This window comes from Lutra lutra, chromosome 10 (genome assembly GCF_902655055.1).
Source record: "Lutra lutra chromosome 10, mLutLut1.2, whole genome shotgun sequence".
NCBI lineage: Eukaryota > Metazoa > Chordata > Mammalia > Carnivora > Mustelidae > Lutra > Lutra lutra.
In genome coordinates, this window is record NC_062287.1 from 38,875,193 (window position 1) to 38,895,190 (window position 19,998).

Consider the following 19,998-nt stretch of genomic DNA (forward strand, 5'->3'; position numbering starts at 1 on the left):
GGTTTGATTTCTTTGATTTGATGTCTCAGTGCCTTGGAAAATCAGAATTTAAAATGAGGCAATACCTCTAGTGCACTATTTTACTCCCACACATTCCCTTCTGCATTTTGTCATTTTCATTATCTTTTGTGGGCTAGCTAGTGTTACTGGATGCGGCTGCCAGGCTGACTGATTAACCTATTCACTGACTGAGTGCCTAAGCCACAGGCAGTGGTTGGCTGGCGCCTGCTCACAGCGTTGTGAGAATCGACTGCTAAATGGTCAGGAATTTGGCAGGCCCATTGTAATACCCTTGGTAGCCTGACATGAGTCACGGTGGGAGTATCTACATTACAGAAATCAACAAACACTATCAACTGGGGCTTTGATTTCTAGAGAGCTGGTTCCCAGCACACCCTGCAAGAGGGACTAAGGCGGACACTGCGGATATAAAGCTAAAAATACACTATCTACACACATAAAGGCAGCTACAAAACCACCATGAGAGCAGGCAGGGAGTGTGGCAGGAGTACAGAATGGAAACATTGGATCTAGGCTGGAGCAAACCACACCTGACAGAGGGGGTCTCTGCTTTACATCTGAAGATGATGATGTCAATGACGAGGATGGCAGCTGACACTTGTATGACATTTATTCTGTGCCAAAAACAGTTCCAAACACTTCACATCTACTAACTCATCTAATTTGGAAAAGAAGCCTGTATCGGAGGTACTATTTTTCCTCCCATTTTCTAGATGAGGAAACTAGGGTACAGAGAAGTTGATTACTTGTTCACGATCATGAAGCTGGTGTGGATCTGACTCCAGAGTCCCCAAACTATTCAATATCCTCTGAACTGTATTTTTAACAACTGTACTACATTACAGTCTCTTTCTGGATTCTCTGCTTATCCAAAGACAGAAGGAAGCTGTCTGGTATCTGCTTGTACCATCTTAAAACCATGGGGCAAAGGAGGCAGAGGATGTTTGGAAAAAAATAATGCTCGTAGAACCTTGAATTTGGAGTTTTTATGTTAACACAGTGAGAGGGGAAAGTGACTGGATCTTATTTTAAAGTGGTCAGATTTTTCTTTAAATGAAAGAAGAGTGAGATCTATTGTGAAAGAGGTTTCTAGATCAAGAGTCCCTGTTATCACAAAGTTTTCCTTATGATCTCATTCTCCTGGCCTGGGCCTATTATTAGTAATTTTAGAATATCAATAAGTCTGCCACAGTGATACTAAGGGGTCTAATGCTATAGTGGTTTAAAATCACTCTGAGTCATTTTATGAAGGACCACAATAACCCTAGGAAGGAAAAATGAAAAGCCCCATTAACATTTCAACTCCATGGGGGCTGGAGAGGTTAGTGGTTCGTTCGAGTACATATAACGAGTAAGTGATTGAGCTTGAGCTTGAATCCAGGCTTCCAGATTCTCAAACATTTCTACAAGATGATATCGGCATTGAAACTCATCAGGAGCGGGAACTTATCACTAGCTAGGAATGAGGAGGGGATTGTACTTAGACCCCACAATGCTCCAGGGAGATAAAGAAGATGGACATCAGACATCCCTCTGGGAGCCAAATAATCATTAAATAGTAAGATACGGGCGTCATAAAGTTTCTGCTCTTCCCAAGCATTACCATATGTAGGTCTAAAATACAAATCAAGGGCAGGGGGTGGGGCGCCTAGGTGGCTCAGTTGGTTAAGCATCTGCCTTCGGCTCAAGTCATGATCCTGGAGTCTTGGGATCAAATCCCATGTCAGGCTCCTTGCTCAGCAGGGAGTCTGCTCCTTCCTCTCCTTCTGCCCCTCTCCCTGCTTGTGCACTCGGGCTCGTGCTCTTTCTCTCTCAAATAAATAAAATCTTAAAAAAAAAAACAACTCCTACAAATCAAGGAAACTGAATTTCAAGAACTATCCAGGCATTATTTGACCACAAATAATATTTTAACACTTTGCAAATGTGAAAGAAAAATAAAATGCAGTGGATATTATCCAAGTCTTATTAAAAAGAGTAGTTTTTTTTTGTTGTTGTTGTTGTTGTTGTTTTTCCCCAGGGTTAGGGGAAAAGGCCAGATAAGGAAATTATTAGCAAGAACAACAGCTTAGGGGTGCCTAGGTGGCACAGTCGGTTAAACAGTTGACTCTTGGTTTCAGCTCAGGTTATGATCTCAAGGTCGTAAGATGGAGACTTGTTTTGGATTTCCCGCAAATCTGCTTCACATTCTTTCTCCCTCTCCCTCTGCCCCTCCCGCTTGGGCTCCCCCTGTCTCTCTAAAATAAATAAATCTTTCAAGAAAATTTAAAAAAGAACAACAGCTTATTATGCACTAGGAAAACGTAAAGAACATTCTACGCATTAACTCATTTAATTCTTGACAATGACCCTATGTTATAAGTACTATTATTACAGTTATTTCAGAAATAAGGGAACTGAGGCTTAAATAAGATGGTTTGCCTGAAGTTACATAGTCAATAAGTGGCAGACACCGCTTAGAGCAAGCAGTTCCCAGGTTCAAAAAATACAAATCATATTCTTAGCATTGGATACATGTTACAAAAAAATAATACTGTTAGAGCCTCTCTTGCCGGGAATCCTGGCAAAGTGAGAAGTGTATTTTTAAGCCTTGCCTCAAAGCTGTGCTCTTGTTTACAATCCTCTAGTTACAGCAGATGCATATGGCTTTGAAATCAGCACCCGGACCAACTTAAAATGCCCCCTCCTTTCCTCGTTCAAAGAAAACTGCAAAACCTATTAAATGCAAAAAATAGAAACGGCTTAAGCAATTACAGAGTGACTGTGGGCTGGGTAAGCAAATAGTCAAGATCATTTCTATCTGACTCCTTTGACGTATTAGTTGTTCTCCAAGCTGATTCATCCAGGTAATGGCCTCAACCCTCAGCCTTGCTCTCCGGTCTAAGTGACATGATTCCAATCAGGTATGGCTGCCCCAATAAGGTGACATCTGCCTGGTGCACAAAGGTGGACGTAATGACAAATGTGAGCTGGCATTTGGGATCTGAAGTCAGTATCAACCACTACGTTGCTGGATTATGGATTTCATCTAAAGACTCTAAGAGCTCACGTGATCTGGGGAGGCAGCCATAAGGGGTTAGGGAGTTCCTGGGTCCTTTTAAGTTCTGGCTGTTACCTACCAGCCAGATATGGTCACAGCTGAGCTGCCTGGCCTCTAGGAAACGCCCTATTTTTATCTGGTAATTGAATCTCACTAATACCCACTTCATGGAGGATAATAAGGCTTTTGGATTCATCAGCTACAATGTTGCACACACACATTAGGTGCTTTGTTGTTATAATTATTATAATTACCATGGATTCTGAAATCAGCTGCGTTTCTGTGTTGCCCATCAACCAAAAGACTGAAAGCCATGGGAGTTTCTTACTCTGACTTTTTTTTTTTTTTAAGATTTTATTTATTTATTTGACAGAGAGAGATCACAAGTAGGCAGAGAGGCAGGCAGAGAGAGAGGAAGGGAAGCAGGCTTCCTGCTGAGCATCGAGCCCGATGCAGGACTCGATCCCAGGACCCTGGGATCATGACCTGAGCTGAAGGCAGCGGCTTAACCCACTGAGCCACCCAGGTGCCCTCTTACTCTGACTTTTAGGCTAAATCCTGAAACGTCTAGTCTGTGTGAATCTCAATAAGCATGAGAAAACCATACTTAATTCAGTGGGCCCATTATGAGATGCTAATCACAAGTGGGGAGGGGGTTTGGCTGTAGAACATGGCCTCTGTCATTCCTGTGTTTTACCATGCAGGGTGCAGAATGACCTTTGAAAGTGAGACCTGTAACTTTCCCTAGGACAGCTTGCTTACATTTCAACCATTGTATATTGGGCTGAGCTTCTAGCATTTTTCTTTGAGGATCTGGAAACACGTAATGTGTTAACAACATTAGGCACACAATAAATTCTCACGTTCCAGCATGTTCTTTTGTGTTTGCACACACCCTGACTGCTTTTGGGTTTTGAGAGTTTGGGTGTTTTTTTGTTTTATAGCAGTATCTATATGATTAATGCTGTTACTATGAGGTTTTTTCCAAAGTACCAAAAACAAGGAACCTCAGGGAAAAAAAAATTTCCCATAAGCTGCAAAGCTCAGGCAAAGTGTGTCCACAGTAAGTGTTCCTGGCTGGCTCAGTCAGTAGAGCACGTGAGACTTCATCTCCAGGTTCTGAGTTGGAGGCCCACTTTGGGTGAAGAAATTGCTTAAAAATAAAATATTTTTACAAAAAAATGATGTTCACAGTATATCGACTGGGAGTCTGGTTCCTCCCTTCTCTGTCCCACTTCGCTCAGTGGGCCAGTGGGCTGAACTCATACAGGAACCCTGTTCAATTCCCTTAAGCCAGCTGGGAGGGAAGGGAGGCCATACAATGGAATCTGTTGGTCCCAGAGACAGCAATGGGATTCCAGAATTTACCAAAAGTTTGAAGGCCTGAGTTTTTCCAGACCCTTACCAGTTAGGGATGCAAAATACTCACTAAAACATCACTCAAAGTATCTCGGGCAGCTTTGTTGCTGAAAACACTTCTATGCCCAACTCCTGGCAACATCCAAGAACTTGCTGTCCTGTGCGACTTACTTAGAGGGAGTAGGGAGACACTCTCACTTTCCTCTTCAGAGGGGAGCTCAGGGGGACCTCAAACTCCTGACCCACTGGGGATCAAAGTTCAAGCTTCACACTAAAACTGTGACAATCAAAGCAGGCCGCACATCTAATGTTCACTTCCTGAACATCCAATGTCTGCTCACCTCTCCTGGAAATCACGGACTCACATTCCTGCAAACACAGAGTTTATTGGCATTCCCAAACATCACTGGTTTGCAAGCTCAGATGTGCATAGAACTACCTTGGAGACTTGTTAAAAACAGAGATGTCTGAACTCCCCTCCTTTGCAGATTCCGAGATTCCGATTTGTAGGTTTGGGTGTTGTTCCCCCCCAACCAAACTTTCACTGAGAAATTTTTCTTGGTAGTAAGTTTAGCAATTTGAGACTATGAGTCAGTGATCTAGCAGAAGGTTCCTTTGACATGGGCAGCGAATGAAGGAGGCAAGTACAGAGATTCTTCTCTTCCCTTAACAATCAAGAGACTCCTCTATAATAAGGTTTCATTTTAATAAGGTCCTCAGGTGAGGCAGGTGCCTCTCAGAGACTGAGAACCACCATATATGTATATGTGAAAACAAAAAAAGAACTAGTTTTCTTAGGTTTCAGGGCAGTTCAGAGATAGAGAAAGATATCAGCATATCACCTAGAGATCTTGTTAAAATATAAGACTTGGACTCAGTGGGTTTGGGGTGGGATCTAAGATACATTCCTAGTATTTGCAGGGATGCCGATGCTGTTGGCTCCTAGAACACACTTTAAGTGACAAGGGTTCCAAGAGCACAGGCTGGAGGGGGGTTCCACAAACCTGGATCGAATCCTGGCTTCCCCCCTGTACTAGCTGTGTGACACAGAGCTAGCTCCTGAACCTCTCTGGCCTGTGTTTTTAATCTGTAAAATGGGGGAGGGGGAATGGAGAAGGGAAGACTAGTACTGAGCTCAGCGTACCATAAGAATTGTCACAGCATGTAAGCGCCTAACAGGCAAGCACTTACCACAGTTCCAAGCACAAAGTAGGAGCATAATACATGTAACTCTTAACATTTACAAATTTAGCAAGTTTTCACTTTAAGAGTTAGGCTTCTGGTCTCATGAAGAGCTGACAGAATGGCTATTTCTGGCCTGGTGCCTGCCTGGCTCGCTGCACTGCTTTGCCAAATTATAGCTTAGCTTCAACTAGGTTTTTCCAGTAATGGGCTTGAGCAGAGCAGGACGAGGCAGGGAGGACTGAGGACTCCTTATCCAGATTGTGGGTGCTCAGTGGGCAGCTCCCTACCCCACAGGGTCTGGAAATGCAGGGGTCAGAGCGGGACAAGGCCATTTCTCCTCCACGGTGGTTGCTATTTCCAGTTCATGTTTATGAAATATATGTAATTCCAAGGCTTTAACAAGAGAGAGCCTTCCTTTTGTGGTTGATTTACAGAGTCATATTTACACTTTTATTACAAGTTAGCATTCCGGGCTCTAATTCCCTCGGGGCTCCCGCGGCTCGTTCTCAGGACAGCTAGAGTTATGCGTTGGTCAAACCTGCTGACCATGTCATTCTGAGCAAGCAGACGCGGCTTCCTGGCCGCTTCCTGCCAAGGGTCTGATTGGGTTTGGAGGAGGCTAGAGCACTATCCCGCCTCTTTGAAATAGAATGCCTCTTGCTGTGGGTTGCTGCTTTAAAAAGTCTGAATGCTCTGCAAGCTGGGATAGCCACAGTTTGAGAGTGAAGCCTGTCCGCAGGAGAGCCGATGACCAAGACGCCAGCATTCTTCAGTGGTCAAGGGGGTGATTATACTCAATTACGTGTTCTGGAAATTTAAAGCGACACACAGCACAGGGTTCGAACAGCAGGAAGACGCTGAGTCAATTTTAAGTTTTGTCACCAGCCTCCTCCCTTGTATGGAGTCACACCGGAAGCACCTCACTCCACTTTCTCTAGCCCTCTCCCCTTTTTTGAATACAGACTGTATCCCAGCCTTTGATCTGGGGGAGGGGGGATCGCGCTCTCTGTGATTACACACCTCTGTGGCCAGAGGGCATTCTTTAAGGCATGCATATTCTTCCATTAACGGGTGAGGTTTTTGTTCTTTTTAAACCATCCCTCACAACCAGGATGATTTTTTACTTTCTTTTAAATACCCTTACAATTAGCTGCATAGTTTCACGGATGGGAGTTAAAGGCCAAATTATTGGTTATTTCCTTCCTGGCTTTTCTCCCCCAATTTCAGGCATTCGCAGAGAAGATATAAGGGCCTAGCAAAAATTCCTCTCATAGGTCCCCTGGGTGGCTCAATCGGTTAAGCGTTTGCCTTTGGCTCAGGTCATGATCCCAGGGACCTGGGATTGAACCCCACTTTGGGCTCCCTGCTTGGCAGGAAACCTGCTTCTCCTTTTCTCACTCCTCCTGCTGTGTTCCCTTTCTTGCTGTCTCTCTCTCTGTGTCAAATAAATAAATAAAATCATTAGAAAAAAAATTCTTCTCATATTAACAGATAATAGTGACAAGAAAATGGATTCCCTCTCCTCTTTTTTTTAGAAGCTGAGGTTTTAATCTTGATACCCAGGAGCAGGTGGATAGATGCCTCCCCACATATCAGAGGAGGAATTCTGTGCCTTTGCTTTCCTAGGGAAGCAAAAGAAACCCAGTTCTTGGATTTCCTGGTAGGTGGTGAGGAGTTTGCTGGCCCTACATTCAGTACTACTGTGCACGAGACCCCCAGATTGGGGATCATGGCCTGGGGGCTCACTGAGGTAAGAACCACTGGGTCTCCTCAACTCAAGAGAAAGTAGGCTTGAAAGAAGAGATTCATATCGATGGAGATGAGGAAAGATACGTTGTTGTAGGAAAACATGAGCTTCCAGGCACAAAGGAGACATTTGAGCTGATGGAAGTCTCTATCGCCTTGGAAGAAAGGGCACCTGTTGTGGAATCCCAGTCCCAAACCCAAAGAGAGGGCAAAGTGGGGAGCAGGAACAAAGAAGAATAGGAGAGAGAACGTAACCGGCCAGGGCGGGCCTTCGGGGAGAGGAAAGCAAGTGCTTGAGGCCATGTGAAAAGCATACAGCATGGGGGTCCTCAGTGCTAAAATGTGGTTAAACCAAATGAGATTTAAAAAAAAAAAAAAGTAGAGGAAAATGGCCACGTTGATATGAGTCACATTCACTTAATGAACATACCTGCACTGAATACTTAGTTCACGGATTTCAGGCAATTAAAAAACACTAAAATGCGTGTCGCAGAGCAAGATTCCCTGTCTTTTTCCTTAATAGGGTGATTATTATCGTTACTATTATTTTAAAGATAACCCATGGTGGAAGCCCATAGCTTTGCCAGCAAAAACACCGTCCTGCCATCGCGGAAAGTAGGTTACAATTTGTGGCCATGCGCCGGGCATTTGACATGGAGTGGTGTTCTGTTTCAACCCAATTTAATTATATGCTCCTTTTATATATCGTGGATGGCTCGCACTAGCAGAATTGTTTTGCCTGGTGAAAAACTGGCCATGACTTGTCATAATGGGCTGGTTTACAGAACCACTGAAGTATAGTTACTGCCCATCAGTCGGGAATTATGGCACCATAACAACCCTTTATTTACATATACTGCTGAGACAGTAAAAACAGCAAATAGATTTCTTAAATCGAGACGGCAGAAATTTCCCCCCAGGGCACTTGGCCCTCATTGTGGCGGCAACATACGCAAGTCTAAATAACTTTGGTGTCTGTATTTCGGCAGTGTATCATTTCATGGACAGTTTATAACATTCTAATAAAATGGACTCTAAATTCGGAGTTGGGCTTCACGAACATTAGATGGTAATGCGCACAGCAGAATCTCTAAGTGATTTGTGAGGAAGGTTTAAATTTGCTAATCACACTACTGCTGAGAGACTCTGCAAAGGGGCTCAAGTGTGATCAGCGGCTGTTGGGAGGCAGCAGAGGCTTCAACCAGGGGAGTGCCTGACCTAGTTTATGTCAGCACAGGAACCGCATCTGGGGAAGTCAGGGATTCTTTTACTTCCAGACTCCCAGGACTTAGATGATCTTGGCCTTTCCCTCAAACAGCAGAAGCCCTCCATTCCCTTCCTCCGCTTTTGTCGTCTCTCCTGTTCTTTCTTTCTTCTTCATGATATATGTTTGGGGAAAAAATTTATTGCAGTAGAGCCTAGCACCCTCACTGTTTATCTGTCCTGAGATTCCCTGTAAAATCCCCTCTCTTTAGTCCTGACCCTCTACCCCTTTACAGAGCAGTCCCTGGATTTATTTTTAATGCGCACGTTTTAAAAGCATTCTCCAAAGCATCTCCACTCTCTTTCCATTCCTGGAGTGGTGGCTTTAACCCTCCCCTCCCTTTCTAGTGAAGTTCCATGTCTGGGTGACAGAGGATCGCATGGGGATGTCATGATTCAGACTCTGCCACCAATCATTCTGCAGTGACGCCCACGTGGCTCAAGAGGGCTGATACCTCAAAGAGGGTCCTATTCCTCCCCAGGCCTGGAAGGGTGTGGGGGGATAGGGGACGGGCCCCGTGACAGCATCTCTGGACCCCTGAGGTCACCGCCCTGTGCCTGTAGCTTGCTGAGAAAGGACCAGTGACGCGGACACTTCTCAAGCTCCCGGACCTTCCTAAAGGAAGCCCGGCTAGTGTCTGAGTGGGAGAGCACTTGAGTGGGGGAAGCCTGTAAAAGCCAGTCCCTCGCAGGTGGATAGGGCCCCTCTGCCTCCCCCACCCCCACTGCCCCTACCTTCTCTACCCCATCCCCCCACCATCTCCAACCCCCCACCCCTGCCTGGTGCGGAGCGAGCGCGGTGCACTCACCTCCGGAGGGCAGGCCAGCGCAGCTGCCCCCATGCTGGCACGGGCTGCGCTCACAGGCATCGGGGTAGAGCACGCAGCCCAGCTTCAGCTCCGTCAGGCCCACCACCTCCGCGAAGCTGCTGCGCTTGTTCTGTAGCGGAAGCTCGTTGTTGTTCAGCACCACCGAGTCCAGGCAGCCCTGGAAGCCGCTCAACACCTGCGTGACCCGCGCGTCCGTAAGGCTGCGGATGTTATCTGCCTGCACCAGCGCCCCAAAGTAGATGGTGCTTTCCGTGCTCAGCGTCTGGAAGTAGAGGGGTGCCCTGCGCCGCTCCACATAGCTGTCGTCCAGGGACAGGCTTGTGAAATTGCGGTTGAGCTCCAGGAAGACGGAGTGCCAGCTCCCATCATTGACCGCCCTGCCGGAGATGCCCAGGATCCCCGGGCCATTGCCGCAGTCCAGCTGGAACCACAGCTTGCCGTCCACGATCTGTGTGGGGGAATGAGCACCGGGCGCTTTTCAGTATGCATCTGGCAACAGACTCCTGGACACCCCTGTTCCCACCCTGTCCACGGGAAGCCTCTAGGATGGAGGTTGCTTTGGGGCCAGTCCTAAGTCTGCGGTGGTTTGATTTCTCCCTATGATGTGCTGTACGCATGCCTGAAATGTCCCAGATCTTGCAAGGAGTAACACCAGCACATCTGCATAAATCTGCCATTAAATTTAAGAATGTTCCTATTCTTTGGATCTGTGCCCTTTAAGAGGTCACAGCAATACCTCGTTGAGAAGGTCTGTTGATTCTCTGCACCCTTCTTTGTTATTACCACCTCAGGAATGATTTCTGTGAACTCAGTATTTATTTACAAATATTGATTGAACATCTACTATGTCCTAAGCAGTGTTCCAGGTGCTACGGACACCACTCTGAGCAAAAAGAGTTACTATCTCTGACCTCAGGGGCTTATGTTTCTTTGCGGGGGAGATGGCCATAAGTCAGATAAGCACTGAAATAACTAGGTACTCCACAAGCAAGTCTGTGTGAAGTTTCTAGAAGGGAGAAAAAGAGGCCAGGCAGAAATAAAAGATCTCTTAATTCCCGGCTTCTTACATAGTCAAGATTTTAGAATGCTTCTATATTAAACACTCGTATATTCTTAAAACAGTTCTTTAGGGGATGCCTGGGTGGCTCAGTTGATTAGGCAGCTGCCTTCGGCTTGGGTCATGACCCTGGGGTCCTGGGATCGAGTCCCACATTTGGCTCCCTGATCAGTGGAACCTGTTTCTCCCTCTCCCTCTGCCCGCTGCTCCCTCTGCTTGTGCTCTCTCTCTCTGTCAAATAAATAAATAAAATCTTAAAAACAAACAAACAAACAAAGGTTCTTTAAGATGGCTGCCCATCATTTAGATTAAGATTATCCCACAAAGTGTTCAGGGCTTGGCCGTTTGCTTAGAATATAGCAATGTGTGTTTAATGATATCTGGTCCCTCAGAAGGGTTTATCTGGGTAATAGTTCACGCCTCATTGATGCTCCCAGCCCCTGGTCCAGGGTCAGCTACAACAGAGACCCGCCTACTTTGATTGCACTGGTGCAAGGAGGGCATCCAAGTCCTTTCTGGGAGGCTAACAAACCACAGGGGGACATTAAACTCAGAAAGTGTATGCTGTTGAGTGATGGCGGCCGGCCAGGACCTGTTGGCCGGGGACTGGTCCTCCACAGAGACCCAGGTTCAACTGTTGCTGAGGAGACGGACCGGCCTTTGAATACCCTGGGGTCCACCCTCCCCTCTGCATTTCCTAAAAGTGGCTTGAGGATCCAGGGAATGATGCTGGATCCCTGTCCTGCCAACAAACCGATACTGGGCCATGAAACGACACGCAGCTAGAGGCTGTGAAGAAACAAAAGGTACTTTGCAGGCCTTTTTGTGTGACCCAGCAAGGGGGTCTTGTGGGGGCCAACATCTGAGTCATGCAAGGCTGACAGGCCTTCATTTAGAATCTGCTGACATCAGTATTCTCGTGCCAGAATGTGGGCAAAGAACACAGACGTGGGGAGAGAGGGAAGGGGAAGTGAAGGGAAGGCAGACCTTCCAGATCTCGAAGAGCGAGGGAGGTATACACGCCAAACGAATTCATAGCAACAGACTGACCTACTCTTCCCAACACATGCTTGATTTAGGACAGCCTGATGGGGATTTTTCACAGTATCGCTCATCCTCACGAGTGAAGTATTTCTCTCCATGTGCTTCAGTGTGTTCCACAGACAACGAATTCTCAGGGACTCACATTCCTGCATCTGTGGATTCTCTAGCCCCTTCTCTTCCTGCATATAAAGTCATGCCGTGGGAACGTGCGTATATGGAAGGCAGGGGGCTGGGCGAACCAGGGAGAGCCCTGGGAAGTATGAATGAGGTCTCTCACGCAGGATTTGTCGTGTCGCACCCAGGTGACCTGGAGAGAACTGTCTGACCTGTCTGGGCTTGGGACCCCTTATGTGGCGAGCAGAGATCATTACTATGGCTCCTTTTCCGAGGAGCTCGTGCCCACTGCAGAATGGTTAGCTACCTGGTATGCAGTGCACACATACTCCACTCTGAAATGCAGTTGTTTACAAGTAAAGAGACTGGAGGCAAATATTTGTGTGTTTTTTTCTAGAGCTTTCCTATGTGATCTACGCTGTTTTGCCTCGATCATTTTTTGGTTCCACAAAATGGACTGAATGGATATTGTAAATCATACCAGTAGACTTGCTCAGGAAAAACTCCTGCGTAATATCCATATTTTTATTTCAATGTAAGTAATAAAATGATCAAATGCGACGTTGGGGACTTCCTTCCTCTGGCACAGTCCATCTGCTGTTACGCTCTGTGGCTACAAAGGGGTGTCCCCAGACTATCAAGGAAGATCTGGTGGTGAAGCTGCGATTCATCGATGGTTTTGTAAGACGATGTATTCCATTAACAGACTTCCTCGGTCCATTCCCTTCTCCATCCCCACTCCCTACCTCTTGGGATAATAACCAAGTTGCAAATTCATCCAGGAGAGCCAGTGTAGCTCTAATGTACTCACATACATCGAAGTTCTGTAACTAACGGACATAAAATGATCCCATAGGAACAGTGAGTACGGTTCCATTTCTTTTCTGCTGAGAAAAGTAACAGCAGCAACCTGCTGAATGATTGGGAAGCCTGATGCCTTTGGAAAACAAGAGTGATTAGTATCCTCAAAATTCTAGGCATTTGGAATTATAAACCTTGTTTAGGTGACACACCAGAGTGCTGATGTCAGAAGTAACTTTGTAAACGTTCACCTTTTCCTATGTCACAAGCCCATTACACCAGGGAGGGAACACTAACTAGTCTGTTCACACTGGAAACTCACGCTCTGATCATATTTAGTTTTTCTCTGTCTCCAGAATAGGGTAGACCTCATTTGAAAGGATCTCTCTTTTAAGAGGACAGAGCCTTCTCAAGCCAGACAGCAAGCTATTTTAATAGAAATTGTATTGCAGGTGAACATATTAAAAAAAAAATAGTCTGCAGCAATGATCTGAAATGATGTGCTTGCAGGAGGCAGGTAGGCAATTCGGTCAATGAAATGCATAATTCTGAGCAGGACTCTAATGTTATAAGATATTTAGGTCCTTAGTTTTGTCTGAAATGAGCGATGGGCTTTAACCTGGATCTTGAGTGGTTTGCGGCTTGGAAGACAAGACATCAGGGCTCTAAGTCATTTTGTAGGAAAGCAGGATTTTGAGTGAAAAAGTATATAAACCATGGCACAAAGTCTTACTGCTTCGAATTTTTGGTGTGTGGCTCCAGCAAATGCACTGATGCCCCAAACTTGTGAGAGGGTTCAGAACTATTCTTTGTAAAGGGAACTTTTGAAAAACTTGTTTTCAAGGCTGTCATCGATGGTTATCTGGCTCAAAAAATATGCCTTAAGGGTGTGCCTGAGTGGCTCAGTTGTTTAAGGGTCTGCCTTTTGCTCAAGTCATGATCTCAAGGTCCTGGGATCGAGCTCTGCATCAGGCTCCCTGCTCAGTGGGGAGTCTGCTTCTCCCTCTCCCTCTGCCCCTACATCTCTTGCTCTCTCAAATAAGTAAATCAAATCCTTAAAAAAATACCTCATCATATGTTTTCACTCATATGTGGAACATAAGGAAGAGTGTGGAGGACCACAGGGGAAGGGAGGGAAAACCGAATGGGAAGAAATCAGAGAGGGAGACAAACCATGAGAGACTCTAGACTCCGGGGAAACAAACTGAGGGTTACAGAAGGGAGGGGTGGGGGAGGATGGGGTAACCAGGTGATGGGTATTAAGGAGGGTACGGGTGGTTATGAGCACTGGGTGTTACACGCAACTGATGAATCTTGAATGCTACATCAAAAACTAATGATGTACTATATGTGGGCTAATTTAACATTAAAAAAAAGCTTATATGAATGAATAAATGATCATCCCAGCCCTCCCAAACTCTTCTTTTGATAAACACCTGCAGTACTCCTGACCCGCTTGCCTTGGTCAGAAGGTCAGATCCACTCCTGACTGGTTATGTTTGGGTAAGCCCACCCATTTTCTCTCTGAACCTGTTTCCTCACAGGCGAAAAAGGACGGGATCCTATCTAGGCACAGGAGAGTACAAAAATACATGCATGTATTTTGTGAAGTACTTTGTAAACTTATAGGTATCTTATTATTATCATCCTGTAATTGTTATCAGTTAACTCACTTCTTAGTGATACTCTTACACAGGTCCTGGAAACTCTGGAATCCTGTGTGGGCTTCCTAGTTACTTTTCTATGTTAGAAAGATCTGGCCATTTGGGGCGCCTGGGTGGCTCAGTGGGTTAAGCCGCTGCCTTCAGCTCAGGTCATGATCCCAGGTCCTGGGTTCGAGCCCCACATCGGGCTTTCTGCTCAGCAGGGAGCCTGCTTCCTCCTCTCTCTCTGCCTGCCTCTCTGCTTACTTGTGATTTCTCTCTGTCAAATAAATAAATAAAATCTTTAAAAAAAAAAAAAAAAAAAAGAAAGATCTGGCCATTCCAAGTGGGCTGTTTTATAAACCAAATGAGCTTTCCCTGACCATCTTCCTTTTATTCCTGGGGTTTTGAGTTAGCTGTATTGGAGAACCATCGAAATGAAACCATGTGTCATCTATAACTTCCCCACAAGATGAAATGATGACATTTCTAGATTAACAAGCAAGGACTTCTTGTGCTTTCACTATAATATTGGACCCGAAAGATGGATACAGGGGGAAAAGCTGTAAATCTCTCCTGGTGATCTGACAGGTTTCTTACACAGGTTTGAGAACAGGCAGAGAACCTATTGCACCATTTTTATTCTTGTTTGGGCTTCCTGAAAATTCACTCATGGTTTGTGTTCAACTGATATAGCAACCCTTGGTCTATATTTTTAAACAATGATATTCTGCTCTTCTCCACTTCATTGGTTGGGTCTTAACCTTTTATTTTCATCTTAATGGTGCTCTGATCTTACTGCATTTTGGTGTTTATGGTAAGCCTGGGATCTCTTCTGGAAGAAGACAAGGTGTCAATGGTCAACAGAAGAATGAGCACCTTCACTGCTGTTAAGAGAGAGTGGTGCTCCTTGTCCACGAGCATGTTTAACCCTTGAGGTCCCACGCAATTCTTCGATGGTCTTCAAGGGGTGCCCTACACCCCCATGGATTGTCTCAAGTACTTTTTAGAGAACAGGCTCTAACTGGGAAAGTATAAACAACCACGAGGTGCAACCTAAACAAAGCATTTCAGTATAGTCGTTGAACCTGAGTACAAGGCACATACTGTACCCAAAGCCAATGAAATTAAATCTTGCATGAGGCTGGAAATGTTAAGCAAACAGATTCAAATCCCCTAAGTGGATATTCCTGGCAACTGTAGGAGAATATCTGCTGTAGTTCAGTACAGCTGTGTCCTGCTTTAGGCAAACTCAACATATGAAAAGCAAACGTACCGAACAGACAGATTGGGGGCGATTATTCACATCACAAAGGGATTAATGGAAGGGTTCCTTCAAATAGCCACCATCCACCGTTTATTAGAATTCCATTTACAGAGATTCAATTTACATAACTCTCAGAAACACGCTTGTTTCGTGAAATACAATATACCTTAGGAGCCAGAGCTGCCTAAAAGGTTTAATTATTCTTCTTTCCCATCCCCAGGGACCTGTGCATTTTAGACCTTTGCCAGCTAAGTGTCAAATGACAAGCTCCGTTTTTAAGAGCTGGCCATTCAGGCCCAGTAGTTTTGTTTGCTCTCAGATTCAGTGCTCTTGAAGAGATCTGCTAGTAGGAAGTGTCTGCCTTGTAAGGAAGGTCTGCAAGCCAGAGGTCCTATTAAGAGCTTGAAGGAGACGGAGGCCGGCGACACTTCAGCTGAGCTCTTGGAGCTAGAAGCTCTGAAGGGCCAGAACCCTTCCCCAGCAAGTATACCAAACTCCACCTCCCAGGGCTATTTAGAAAGTGATCTGCTGACCCAAGGCAGGCGGCTTCGGGGCTAGGAGGTTAAAAAGACAGGACTTGGGTCTTTGCCTGTGTCTTCCTCTACCACAAATATTGGATTTGAATTCACTGTTTGCTAAAACTGCCTCAAGAGCTTCTCCTATTGGCTTTCCGAGAGCTGAAAGGATTCTCTGAGTTCAAAGAGTGCGGGTAGTGGGAGAGTTCCCCACGAAAGTTTTAAACCCAAACTGCCCGCTCCCTCCCTCCGGCCACCACGCAGCGCCCTGCAATATCAGAAGCAGGTGAATAAAAGTCGGTGTGATAGGAGAAGCCACAGGCATTTATTGTCCTACATTCTTTCTCCCTCTGGGATGAAAGCCTGGGATACCTCATCGACTTGGATGTGACCAAGTTAACGATCAAAGGACAGAAGCTCTCAAGGCCCACCATGATCCCGATTAAGCCCAGTGATGGAACCCTAGGAAGGAAACAATTGCCGGTTATTTCCACTTGTATGGGCACTTCCTACCGGTCAGACTGCATTGGCCTCTGAACACACAATGGACTGGTACAGGGACCTTGAGAGAATGGGAGAACAGCATCAGATTAAACATCGCCCTCCTTCTTCTCCCTTCTCCTCCTGTGCTGGAAGGCTTCCTTGGGTGGACAGATGCCCAGAATGTGACTTCTGATGAAATGATGGTAGCAGCAAGACTGAGAGCCGGGGGAGATCAGGCAGGAGAGCAGCATATACAGTGAGGGAGACTGGAATGCAGGTCCGGGCCCGGGCGTTTATGAGCTGGCCAACCCTGGGTAACGAACTTAACCTTTCTGAATCTCTGTTCTCTCCTTGATCAGATGGGGCTGATTGTGTGTCATAAATGTATCATATTAACTTAGTCATAAAAAACAAACGAGGGGCACAACACCGTTAGTATTCGTGTCGTCATTGATTTCACGAAGGCACCAGAAGCTCTGAGCCAGAGACTTGCTCTCAGGGAGATCTGGCTGCTTTGGAGCGTTTCTGAGATTGGCAAGGATTGCAGCAGTGGACAACTGGGGGCCACGACAGGACGCAGGGAACCTCCTCCACCCTAGATCTCCAACTTCCTCCCCGAGTAAGAACAGAAGTCACCTTCAGGGTCAGTGGGGGATAGGCCCGTGTGGGAGAAGAGGACACAGCCAATCTTTTTAAAGGACCACCCCTGCCGTGGAATTGATTAGGAAGTGCATTCTAATGAACTGTGGCATGATTACAGCTCCAAGGAGGGCAGCCCTTGAAACCACTCTAGAGAGAGATGCCCCAATATCCGAAGAGCCTATTCTGAAGCCGAATGTATAAAAAGGAAATGGGGTGTTGGCGCACTTCCCAGGACCGCGGCTGCTCCTCTCTGCCCTCCAGCCAGTTTCTGGTCTTCAGAACTTAAAAGACAAAAAAGATTTCAGGCCCCAGTCTGAGAGCCAAAATCTTAACATGAGAACTGACTGCAGGAAAAGATAACCCATTTTAATTACCTTCAGAATTATGCAGGGATTTGCTCTGGTGTACATTATAATCCCGTTGCTTTGCAGGGTGCGCAGACGCAGAGCGAGCCGGAAGTCCTCTTCTTTGCTATTTTCAGACAGCCGGTATTTGATGTAACTGTTTCCAGCAAAGCTGAGAGAAGTGTGCCCTGAGAAGACCATTAGGAGAAGACATATATACTGGCAACATCCAGATACGGTCAGAGACACAAGAGATCACCCAACAACCACCAAGCACGTTGATGAAAGACCGTGGGAAGTTAATGAAGGCATTGAGGAGAAGCCGCTTTTGATTAAAAACGGGTTCTCTCCACTTCAGGTCACAGCCTAATTCCGAAGTGAAAAAAAAAAAAAAAAATTCATCAGCTACCAAAAAAAAAAAAAAAAAATCCCAGTGGTCTCATGCCAAGGGAAACTTGATGAATTCTATAACCTGATTTCTCTTAGAGTCTCAATGCCCACTTTCTAAATTTAGCACTATTCATAGATAATGCCCTTCCTGCCCACCACCAGCCACGCAGACACTCAAAAACTTGCCACTCCATGAAACAAGGGAAAGATAAGGCCATCTGCAAAGAGCAGCCACCTTCCCGAGTGTCTTAATCCCAAACAGCCAACTGATGTCATTTACGCTAATGTTGGAAGAAGGAAGTTCATGTCTTGCTCATGTGTCATCCCAGTTCTACTTTTTGACCGTGACTTTCAAGGCTAGCCCTTCGAGATCCGAAGTCCTACCCACGCCATCCCATTCTGAGTTCACCCTCTTTTGTACTGACTTCAACTTTATGTTCTAATGAGCAAAATGATGCTGAAAAGCTGTCTTGCTGGGGTGAGAGTTGGCAAGTGTGAAAATACATCCAATGGACGAAAATCATGGACAATCACAAGTTTTCTTCATAGAAAAGAGAAGGAAGATGGGCAGAAAGTGACATCTGAAGTCAGGAGACGTGCTGGCTTTCTTGTCGCCCCTACATATCCACCTGCTGTGTGCCCGGAGTATGTGTAGGGATGGGGTCAGCCTAAGTTTCTTTCAAGTCTGAGCCCTAGAGGACTTCAAAGGCAAGTATGCTGGTGATCTCTTCACTTTGCGGGCAGCTCTGTTCCTGACATCACCTATGAAAGAGCTTCGGCTCCCATGCTTGAGAACAGTTCTTTCTCTTTGCAGAGACTGGATTTCTAGAGCCCACTGCTTAGGAAAATGCCTTGCACGTGGCGGGCATCACTGTTCTGTATTCCCCCTCTCATTGACATTATAATCACCACTTCATAAATATTTCTTGGATTCCAAGAAGGGTATCAGTGCAACTGTATTTTATATAGACTTTCTACCAAAAAGAGTCCTACTGGTACCAAAAACGAATACTCCTAGAGTTTAGATGTGATAGGGAATATGCAAATCAACTGAAGTATTGGGATTGAGGGAGGATCAGAAACAGGATATTTGGATCAAAATAACATAAATACGTTTCTTTCTTTCCTTCTCTCTTTTTCTTTTTCCTTTTTTTTTTTTTTTTTTTTTTCCTTTAGGACACAGAGGTGAGCACCTGCCCTTTCGGGAACACGGAGCAGAGAGTCCGCTCCCTTGGTGATCTAGGCTGGGCTTACCCCATGGGAGGTCAACTGCACTGGGTCAACTGTACCTCCTGGCGAGCTCTGCTTTGGGGCTCTGGCTCTGCAGCCATTTGACCATCAAAGGCCATGCCGTGGATACTCTGACCCTCTGCCTAACCCACAGCTTTCTATTTTCCATTTTACACTCTTAACGTCCGTGCGACACCATCGGAAACACATGTTGTGGTCTTCTTATTATACAAGGATCCCATGGTCGTTGCGTGTTTCCTGAGCACAAGCTGAAGCTGGACTAAATCCCAAGTCCAGGGAGGGCGGATGTTAGCTGGGGGCCATCCTTACAGTGAATGTTGCATGCAGACAGAAGAGCTGAAGAGCTCTGAAGAGCTAGGGCAGAGTCATTTACTCAAGGGCAAATGCTTCAGATTTAATAATTCCACCCCCTCTGCACCTGAGCACTCTCCGAGCTTCCCTGGTGGACACTGGCAGAGGTACGGTCTCCTGCTGGCTTCGTAACCAACACACTGCATGTCCCCCGGACATGGCTTCTCCATGCAAGGATCGTTGGACCCCGGGCACAGTCCTCCTGTGATGAAAGGGAACACACATGATCAGTATGGAGGGAATCACCTCACATCCTAGGCGGAGGCGGTACTGGGATGGTTCCAGAGCTGGGCTTTACAGGCTCTGGGCTAAGAGACAAAGAGGCCACCCAGAAGTGCGAGCACCCGAATGGGCGTCAGCTGCTGTGAGTGCCCATCCAACGTCCCTGTATCAGCCAAGAGCTCACAGCCAGCCTGAAGTAGGTTGGCCTCGAAGAATAAATGGAACTCTTCCTTTTCGGTTCAGATATGCTAAGGTTGTAAATGGGCCAGCGTCAGCTGAGAAAAGGGCACACTGCACGGGCTCTGGACATATTTATTAGAGCGGGGTTCTGCTCATGGGGAACTACCCGAATGCATGGCTGGAGTTCCCAGCTGTCCTACACAGTTTTTCTTTCCTGCCCTGAAAAAACTTCAGGGGACTCTTCGGAGGA

The 19,998-nt window shown here is 46.0% G+C and overlaps 1 protein-coding gene across 2 annotated transcripts in view; it reads right to left on the reverse strand.

Moving 5' to 3' along the window:
* The window catches only part of FAT3 (FAT atypical cadherin 3), a 672,146-nt gene that overhangs the window by 20,003 nt on the left and 632,145 nt on the right, over positions 1–19,998 (reverse strand). For both annotated transcript variants that reach the window (XM_047692975.1, XM_047692974.1), the window contains exons 20-22: positions 19,414–19,548; positions 17,385–17,542; positions 9,424–9,892 (exon numbers count right to left, since the gene is read on the reverse strand). In XM_047692975.1, coding sequence (XP_047548931.1) covers positions 9,424–9,892; positions 17,385–17,542; positions 19,414–19,548 — 762 coding nt within the window. The remainder of the gene's footprint in view (positions 1–9,423; positions 9,893–17,384; positions 17,543–19,413; positions 19,549–19,998) is intronic.